Source organism: Mus pahari, chromosome 22, assembly GCF_900095145.1.
Source record: "Mus pahari chromosome 22, PAHARI_EIJ_v1.1, whole genome shotgun sequence".
Classification (NCBI taxonomy): domain Eukaryota; kingdom Metazoa; phylum Chordata; class Mammalia; order Rodentia; family Muridae; genus Mus; species Mus pahari.
Window position 1 is genome coordinate 32022089 of NC_034611.1, and position 10864 is coordinate 32032952.

The following is a 10864-nucleotide window of genomic DNA, read 5'->3' on the forward strand; positions in this document are numbered from 1 at the left end:
AGGCCCCTTGGTCTTGCAAACTTTATATGCCCCAGTACAGGGGAACACCAGGGCCAAGAAGGGGGAGTGGGTGGGTAGGGAAGTGGGGGGGGGAGGGTATAGGGGACTTTGGGGATAGCATTTGAAATGTAAATGAAGTAAATACCTAATAAAAATTGGAAAAAAATAAAAAATACATCATACAAAATCCTCAAAAAATAAAGAAAACATTATTTTAAAACAGAAAAAATAAATTAATCTAAAAATATTAAAATAATTAATTATGGAAAATTAGAAAAAACATTTAATAAAACTCAGCATATCAGTTCTGCTTCTGAGCTGTCATCTATCTGATCCCTGAAGTGTACTATAGTTAGAATTTTGGCTTCTTGAAAAAAAAACCACAGAAATATTAAAGAATATGTTTTCATTTTAATCCCAGGTGTGGGATATGGTGCTGCTTCAGATTGTCCCCAGCCACTGTGATTTTCCTTATGTAGGACTTTGATAGCTGCAGATAGTTTCTGCGAATGTGTGACACCTGGAATTTTGGGGACTTTTCAGAGGGTGCTAGGGTCCCAAGAAGCATGGAGACTTGTTGGTTGTTGGTTGGTTGCTGTGGGTGGCTGTTTTTTTAAGTAGTTATGAGCAAAGAGGGAAGGTAGGGAGTGAGAGGGGGAGGGAGGGAGGGAAGGAGGGAGGAAGGAAGGGAGGAAGGAAGGAAGGAAGGGAGGAAGGGAGGGAGGGAGGGAGGAAGAGGAAGAGAAGAAAGAAAGGAGAAATGAACTCTCCTGACTGTAAAATTAAACTTGCCCCAAGGAAGTAGACACCCCTAATCAGCCGGAAGCAGTCTAATGGTAACATAGCCTCCTTTCCTCTCTATCTTTTCTTTTTGTCTCCTATCTAGTGTTAGGGGATTGAAAGAGTAGAAAAGGGTTCGAGAAAGGTGGAAGAAGAATGAACCCGTCAAGCAGCAAACACCGCTAGTGTGCCCATAGTTCCTCTTCCTCTTCTGATGACACTCAGGACATTAATGTGCCAAGGGAGTGGCGTGACCGTTCTTGTGTAAAGGACAATGTGGTGAGGACACTCTGATGAGACCACGCACAGGGATTTAGGAAGCGAGATGATGGGCACGAGACAGAAACCCCTTCTACAGCTCTTCTGTGCTAGGCCATTTCCTCTGCACCAGCTCCTCTCCATGAGGCACAGGCAGGCATTGAGCACACAGGCGTGCACAACACACAGAGGCACATGCACGCGCAGGCGCACACGCGGGCATGCAGGAGATCAGGCCTTTCACCTAGTCTTACTATTTTTTGAACAGCAAAAAAAATAGGCAAGCTCTACTACTTTACTTGACATTGGGAAACAACAAAAATCCCACTGGCTTCTAGCCTCTAAAGCCACAGTAGAGGCTTTTGTGAGGGACAGGCATAGTCTATGAAACATGACCGAATGTGCAAGGACTTCACTCAAGCGCAGGAAGCTTACTATTCTTCTTTTTCTTTCAATAATAAAAGGTGGAAAAAAAAAATCTTCCCAGAAGCAAATAACATCGATTTTTAAAACAGTCAAGAAAGGAAAAAGAAGTGACTGAGAGAACGTCTCTCTATGACAGTCTTTCCAAGTCTCCATGTAGAAAAATCCAATTATGTGGAGAAACGCTGGACAAGAATTAGGTGAGAAGAAAATGACTTTTTTTTTTTTCAAAATTAAAAATATTGTCCTTTTGAATGCGGATTTCAGGCTGCACCATACAGATCCTGAGTCACAGCTGAAAAGACTTATAGGCCTTCCACCCTGCAGGCTTCTACAGGTATTGTCAAAGGAATACAGGGTCTTGAAATTAAAATTCTAAAGCAACTATTAAATAATCTTAATGCTGATCCCAACAGGCACTCTTTGGCAAATTTTCTTCTAGAATTGTTTTATGTGCTACAGGCAGGGGAGGCTCATAAGGAAATCTGATGGAGATTTTTTTCCATACAAAGTGACACATTTACCCCTGAAGGAATCGTCCAAGGGAAAGCAGTTCCAATTAAGATTGCTGTCACTTCGCTGCCTGGTTGGATGCTCAGGCCTCTAGAGAAAAGTATTCTGTTGTGGAGAATAAATATAGTTTCAGTCAAAATAAAGTGCTACATATATGTACCCCCCAACAGGCTTCCTGTTCAGTATGCCGTCTATGGTAGTGTTTAGAAATGACTACAGGGCAGAAACTGTCATCAATATCTTGCAAATGTTTGAGTAAGGCCACACACACACATACACACACACACACACACACACACTCACTCACTCACATACACACTCATGTGAACTAATAAAAATCAGGAAAAATCCTCAATATGTAAGAACATAAAAAACAAAGGAGAATTTCCTTTGATTTTTCAATTCTCACTTATGTGAATAGTTTCGTATGATTGTCGGTATATATAAGACTATTCTTCATTTGTGAGAATATCACATTTTTTTTATTTTCGAAAAGGCTTACAGATGGGAAGACTTACAAAAATATTTCCTACTGCATATGACACTAAAGCATTCTCTGGATCAGAGCAAGGCACTTAGGATGTGTGTCTCTAAAGACACATTCTTTCCTGAACTCATGAAGCCTGGGCCAGAGTTCATGGCCAATGAAGAGAACAGGGTGATGCCAACACTACTTTTCTTCTCGAGCAGATTATACAACTGGCTCATAGCGGACAAAGCTAACAATATTTGGAAATGGACTGGCTTAAAGAAGACTACAGGTGTCACTACTGTTTGACACATCGCTTCTCCTTCTCCTTCTGGCTTTTAGAGCTTCTCTCTCAGGTTACAGGTGATGCAGCTGGAAACAGAGCTCTCTGGAAATGAAAATAGAACCTGTTACCCTGCACACAGCGTATCCAGGATATTACTCGCCACACTCTGTTAGCCAGAATGCTCAACAGGAAACCTATGGCTCTGAATTCTACTTGCTTACATGCTGGTGCTAAGCTACTCAGTTCCTAGAGGTTATTCTAGGGCCATTGGATTAGCTGTCTTACTTCCCAGAATTCTTTTCTTCATAAACTAGCCTTGGTGTTACATGTCCTTCACTAGGTAGATGGAGGTTTTTGTCTGTCTGTCTGTCTGAAAAAATACCTGCCTGTTTCTGTGAGTGAGCACTTTTCTATATGGGAAGGAGGTACCATATCCTCTGAGTCCATCTTGTCTTTCTCATGCCTCTTCTATTCCGGACTGGTCTGCAATATGAGAAAGTAAGAGGAAGGAAGCCAAAAACCAGGAACCATTTTCTTGATCCCCAGGAGAAATAAAATACAGTGCTTTCTTGGGTTCATTCTTCCTCCTTCTAAGGCAGATCGTTCCTGTGACTGTTTCCAGAACAGGCCCAGTTGTTTCCACCCCGTGGCTCTTCTCTGCTGCACTCCCAGCAGCTGTTTGTGACTGTGCAAGGACACCACAAGGACTGCAGCGAATCCTGAGCCTCGCTCAAGCAATCGGTGAGCAGCATGTAGATGGAGGAGGAACACTTGCCAATGAGTGCCAAGACAAGTCTATGCGTGTGAGCCACACGTTTGTGAAGGCATAGGAGGAGTGTGCGCACATGTTCAGAAGAACTATTAGCATTGGGGGAAATTTTGACTTTTCAACACTTCCTGGATGAAATCTGTGGAATGATTTTTGAGAAGGCAGTACTCAGAGCGGTGTGTAGGAGGAACGCACACACTGTTGCACTTAGCAGTATTCATTCATCACTCCCACACTGTACTCCAAACTTCTCTCCAAGACAGCGGCAATTGTCAGACACTTAAAATACCTTCATTTTATACTATGCTTACTACAACCGGCTAAACTTATGATCAACTGTCAGCACTCAGTGTGCGTGAGTGCATGTGTGTGTTCCTACACAGCTATAAAGTGTATATATGTGCACACACTTTATATATGATACACACTATGTATATATTCATATATGGTTAAAAACTATCACTTGAGAGTCCATAATGATCAGTCCCAATGAAGAAACTGAAAAGCTATGCTTTCATTGATGCTACCACATGCCAAATTTTTCTATACTCGACTCTAATGCAACTCCACAGCATGAGAAGTCATCTTTGGACATTTCTCAGATATACTATAATACATTGGTTTGCCTTCATCTGTATCCCAGTCTCAAGGCAAATTTATTACAAGGTCATTTTTTTGACAGAGTTTCACTATGTAACCTTGAGTGACCTGGAATTTGCAATGTAGACCAGGCTAACCTTGAAATCACAGCTATCCACCTGCCTCTGCCTTTGGGGTACTGAGATTAAAGGTATGTGCCACCAAACCTGACTACACAGTCATTGTAATGTTTAAGAAGCCAAAGTTCCTTGGATGGTATAAGAAATGCTACTTCATCAACCATTTTGTAGCAGAACAATGACACTGAGGGAACAAGAATAAAAACTCAAACCATACTGACATAAGAGGTACCTCCCACCCCCTTGTCACCCAAATGGAGTTGTTTTCAAGCCTCTCCAAGTACTTCTGTGCCTCTTTAGACAAGATGCTAACAAACATGGCATATCTCTTTCTTGATGGCATTCAGAAAAGGAAAACAGACCTGGAATTAGGAAATATCAACAACTAGGTCAAAATACCTAGGGGAATGATTTTAGTCAGTCCATTGCTCCTCCTTGGTCTGGTTTGGTTTGGTTTTCTGAGACAGGCTCTCTCTAGTCATGCTGTCCTGGAGTTTACTGTGTAGACCAAGCTCTCCTAGAACTCCAGAGACTCTCCTGTCTCCGCCTGCAATCCAAGGCTTTGCCCAGCCTCCCTTGCTGCCTTTCAAGAGAGGTCGCCACATTCCTCAAGGCTGTTTCGCAAATGAGGTCAGAGAGAACCCACAAAGTACCAAGAGTCACTCAGGTGTACTGGTTTTTAAGGCATGAAGCAATCATGGAGAGCAGTTGAGACATGTCACTATGTGACAGGGCTGGAGTCTCCAAAAAAAGAGTCCAGGAGAGGCGAACGGTAAAACGGGAAGCCCAGTTGTAGCAAGAGACCCCAGAATATTGGAGAGACCAGTACCATGGAGGAGCATCAGAGGACAACAGCAGCCATGGAACCGAGCTCGCCTTAGCCTGCTAGACCAAGTGTGCACGCTGTGGCAATCCCTTTGGAGGAACCCAGAAGTTTGACTCTGAGATTCCGACTGTTGGACTTCTGTTGTGCTTTGTTCAGATGGTGACTGTGCCCTGGTCCTTCCCTCTTGGCGTAAGAAAGTATTCATTACTGCTTTTACAAAATGTCACTTGGAAGTATTGAAAACATTTTGGAGATTTAGAAACTGGATTTTTGAGAGACTTTGCCCTTTAAAAGAGACTGGATATTTTAAAAGATGGTGAATTTTTTAAAGTGTTTGAATTTATAAATACTGCAGGACTTTTAAGTGTGTAATGTTTTGTATTGTGATATTCATCCATATGAGATCTTGGGGATAAACGAAAAGTGAAAGGTTATAATTAAATAGTGTGTGTCACGTGGAGAAGAGGCCAATTGTGCTGACTAATTTAATGTTGGCTTAACGCAAGTACCACCATCTAACAGGAGAGAACTATGATTTTAAAAATGGCTTTATAAGATCAGACTGCAGACAAGCAAGCATATAGGACATTTTCCTAATTAGTGATTAATGGAGGAGGGCCTCAGCCCATTGTGGGTGGGGCCACTACTGAGCTGGCCCTGAGTTCTATATGAAAGTTGGCTGAGAAAGTTGTGGACAATAAGCCAGTAGGAAGCATTCTTCCATGGCCTTTGCATCAGCACCTGCCTTCAGATTCCTGCCCTATTTGAGTTCCAGGACTGATTGCCTCCTATGAAGAACTATGGTGTAAACATTTCCCTCCCCAGCCTGCTTTTAGACACAGTGTTTCATCACACCAATAATAACCCTAACTAAGAATTTTGATTTTGTTCTTTGTGGCTGTGGGTCTTGTTCACTCTACCACTGGGCTATTGCTCTTGCCCGGTTTTACTCTTGATTTTTAGACAATAAAGGCATAACTGGGTCACCGAGCTTAACTGATGACTAGAACTCAACTATGACAGTGTTTTGGATCATGAAAAAACAATCTTCACAACCACATAGTTTGGATTAAAATGCTGTCTTTCTGGATAACACTAAAAATCAAATGACTTTACTCTCCTGTCCATTATGTCAGTTATAAAATCAAGCAGATGTGAATTTTTTAAGCATTAAAATGAGCATAGGGTTCAGCAACTAAATCGTATCCACTGAAGACGAGTACCTTTGATTGAGCACAATTAACAAGCAAAGCTGCTTGTATCTCCTTTGGCACCGTACCTGTCCTGTGTATGCGAACTCCAGAGCCTGCTTTAAGCCCAGGCTGGACACACCACGTAAATTTACTTCATCGGCTCCACTTTCCACCATACAAAGACTGAACATGGCCTGAAATGAGGAAAGTAAAAAAGGAAAGGCTGAATTATGGGATCTAAAAAAGAAAGAAAGAAAGAAAGAAAGAAAGAAAGAAAGAAAGAAAGAAAGAAAGAAAGAAAGAAAGAAAGACAATGTCCTAGAGGAACTAGGGGAAAAAAAAAGAGAGAGAGAGCGTTTCAGTTGAAATGTAATTTTGGTTTCTGAAACACTTCCACAAAGCTTCATTTGCACAAGCCTCTGCACCCATCTGATCGCTAAACAGTTATAGTAAACACACACACTCTCTCTCAGCACACTCACCCAGCCAATAATGTTCTGGCTCATTGAACTCATTTCTTTATCTGGGATGAAAATATCACATGAGGTACAGCCACACTGAACGTTCTGCCCAATGGATGGGAGGAGTCTAGTCTCTTCTGATGTCTTTGTCTTTATAATCTTGCTTCTCTTCTCACAGTAAATAATCCTTGCCTTGTTCTGTTTCAGTTACTGACAGTCAAACACAGTTTGATAACTTAAATGTAAAATACCAAAAATGAACCCCACACCCTGCATGATAGCATGGTGACACCTCCCGTGTGCATCCCTTCTCCACTGCATCCACGCAATGTTTGCTAGAGGGTAAAGCTACTCTTTAGTGATTGAGGAGTCATTTAGTTAGTGCATCCATTGACATGAAATCACAGAGCAGCCTAACGCAGGTTGTAACCTCTCTATCAAGAGTTTCACTCCATCACATTATTCAAGGAACTATATCATCTCACATATGATGAGAAAGGTGACTTCTATGCAATAAAATACATTGAGAGGGGCCAAGGCACATTTTTTTTATTATATTGTTGTACCTGTGCTAATTTAGCATGAGGTACTGTTGTTTAGCTCTTACTATACCTAACTTATAGACCAAACTTTTCATAACTTGTTTATATGAGAGAAATAAAAGAATATGTAGGATTTAGCATTATATATGATTTCAGGCATCTGCTTCCAGTTCTTTGAATATGGTTCTTTTAGATAATCGAGGAGGACTAATTTACATACAAATAAAATAAGATCCATACCCCAAAGGTAAATCAGCATACCACGCCCACCACAAGATTATTCATAAAAGCCAAGGTATAGAAATAACCTAAAAAATGGATAAAGAGAATAGATATGTACATGCATCCATGCTAACGGAAAATACTCAGCCTTTAAATAGAAGGAAATCTCAAATAAACCAAGGACAGACAACCAAAAGGAAAGGTGTTGCCAAGGGCTCAGATAAGGAGAAAAGAGGACTCAAAGAATAAAAAGTTTCACTTACCCAAGATAACAACATTCTAGAGAGATCTGATATACATCAATGTTTCTACAGCTAACAATGTTCTATCACTAAGATTTACCAGAATTTTAAATGGAGTCCCTCAAAGGGGAAAGAAGGGGGCAGTGAGGGAGAGAGAAGAAAACAGTGGGGTAGAGAGAGAATGGAAAGAAGAGAGATGGAAAGAGAATAGCAGTAACTGTAGGAAGTGATAAACAGCCAATTAGCTTGACTGTGACTGCTCCTAAACATGGAAGCATATGAATACTTTATCTTGTTCGCTTGAAATTTACGTGTATTTCCATACTCTTTCAATAAAGTTGAAAAGGGACCTAATTATGTGACATCACATTTCTCTCAAGGCGGAAGAGCAAGGGCAGATGGACAACCTGAGGATGGACACGTCAGCCTGAGTGGACAAGCACTTAGCATCCCAGCCAGCTTTTTCCACTGAAGAATGGGACTAAAACGGAGTCCGTTTTGTGGGGTGGTGGTGGTAGGATAGCTCACTGGTTAAGACATACTGTCTCTGATCTTCACGCCCTCCCTCAGCTCCTCCAAATGCACCCCGCCAGTCTCACCCCTACCCCTACAGCAGACAACCTTCCACATGTCAGCTTCCAACACCTAGAAACGCATTTCACCCAGAACCCCTGGTAGACCTACCTATCAGGATGCCAGAAGAATTTTTCCTACCCTGCAACGCACAGCCACCACCCTTCCCTAAGAACCAGAGAGAAAACAGAAACGAGGGAATGAAACATCCAACAAAACACAGGACCATATATCAGCACCTAGAATTACAGTTTTCCCACACCCAGATGCCTAGAGTTAAGCATTAAAACGTGACCCACGACAGGCAGGATGATAAAATGTTTGTTCCTAGAGCCTAGCAACACATACCACAGCAGACCTTGAGTACTGCAACATAGCTGAAGCAGAAGACAAAGACCGGGAAGCAGCCTTTATGAAAATAACAGAGCTCATTAAAGAGAAGATTAATAAATCTCTTACAGAAACCTATAAAACTGCGAACCATGGAGGAGGAGACCCATAAAATCATTCAAGACCTGAAAGTAGAAATAAAGTCAATAAAGAAAATCCTAACTGATAGAAATCTGGAAATGACAAATTTAGGAGGTTAAACAGGAACCTCAGAGGCAAGCTTCATCAGCAGAACACAGTGACTGGAACAGAGAATATTGTGAGGCTATGCCAGTGCCTCACAGAAGTGGATGCTCACAGTCAGCTATTGGATGGAATGCAGGGCCTCCAATGGAGGAGCTAGAGAAAGTACCCAAGGAGCTGAAGGGGGCTGCAACCCTGTAGGTGGAACAACAATATGAACTAACCAGTTCCCCAAGAGCTCATGTCTCTAGCTGTATATGTAGCAGAAGATGGCCTAATCAGCCATCATTGGGAAGAGAGGCCCCTTGGTCTTGCAAACTTTATATGACCCATCACAGGGGAATGCCAGGGCCAAGCAGTGGGAGTAGGTGGGTAGGGGAGCAGGGGCAGGAAGAGGGTATAGGGAACTTTCTGGATAGCATTTGAAATGTAAATAAAGAAAATATCTAATGAAATGTAAATGAAGAAAATATTTAATAAAATAAGTAAAAAAAAAAAAGAATATCAGGGAATTGAAGACATGATAAAAGACATGGACATCTCGATCAAGGAAAATGTTAAATCCTAGGTCAAATATTAAAAGAAAACATTAAATTCCTAGCTCAAAACCAAGGTTCTAGAGGTACACAAAACACCAAATAGACTGTACCAGAAAAAAAAGTCCCCTTGGCACATAATAAATCAAACACTAAATGTACAAAACAATGAAATGATATTAAAATCCGCAAGGGAAAAAGACGAAGTAATGTATAAAGGTAGACTGACTAGAGTAACACCTGGCTTCTCAGCTGAGAAGATAAAAGCCAGAAGGGCATAGACAAGTGTGCTGCTTTCTCTAAAAGATCACAAGTACCCATATAGAGTGATACACCTACCAAAACATTCAGTCAGCATGGATTAAAAAATAAAAGACATTCCATGATAAAACTAAATTTAAGCAACATATACCTATAAACACAGTCCTACAGAAGGCAGTAGAAGGAAAACCCCAACATAAAGAGTTTGACTACACCCAAGAAAACACAAGGAAAAGGGAGGCACATACACATACACCAATACTTAGCAACGATGAAACAGGAATCAACAACAAATACTGCTCATTGATAACTTTCACCATCAGCGATCTCAAGTTCCCAAGAAAAAGACACAAACAAAATGGATGTGAAAACAGGATCCATCCTTTGTCTGCATCCAGGAAACACCTAACCTTGAAGAACAAATATCACCTCAGGGTAACACAATAGAAAAAATATTTCAAGCTAATAGACTTAAGAAGCAAGTTGGTGTATCCATATTAATATCACACAAAATAGACTTCAAGCTAAAACTAACGAGAAGAGACAAGAAAGGAACTACATCCTCATCAATGGAAAAATCCACCAGAAGACATTTCAATTCTTAATATCTATGTTCCAAGCACAAAGATACCCAATTTTGTAAATGACACAGTTTATATCACATATTGACCCTCATTTTGGGATTCTGGTTCATTCAGTAACTCACTCTTACCAACAGATAGTCATCAGACAAAAACTAAACAGAGAAATGCTCAAGTAGCTGATGTTACAGGACAAATGAACCTAACAGATATTTCCAGAACATTTCATCCAAACACAAGAGAATATATCTTCTTCTCAGAACTTCATGGAACTGTCTCTAAAACCGACCACATATTGGGACACAAAGCAAGTTTCTACAGATACAAGAAAACTGAAATAACAGCATGCATTCTTTCTGACCACCATGGGCTAAAGCTGGATATCAACAATAACAGAATCAACAGAAAGTTTACAAATTCATGGAAACTGAACAACACAAATAGGTCAAGAAAGAAATTAAAGGCTTTAAAGAATTGAAAAAAATGAATATGCAACATACCAAAAGTTACAGGAAGATGATTCTAAAAGGAAAGTTAATAGTACTAAGTGCCAAGCAGAAGAAGAAGAAGAAGAAGAAGAAGAAGAAGAAGAAGAAGAAGAAGAAGAAGAAGAAGAAGAAGAAGAAGAAGAAGAAGA

General features: G+C 40.7%; 1 protein-coding gene across 1 annotated transcript in view; it reads right to left on the reverse strand.

Annotated features, from left to right (window-relative positions):
• Klhl32 (kelch like family member 32) overlaps window positions 1-10864 on the reverse strand; it is a 209971-nt gene that overhangs the window by 106651 nt on the left and 92456 nt on the right. The window contains exon 4 of the mRNA XM_021222200.2: window positions 6323-6430. Coding sequence (XP_021077859.1) covers window positions 6323-6430 — 108 coding nt within the window. The remainder of the gene's footprint in view (window positions 1-6322; window positions 6431-10864) is intronic.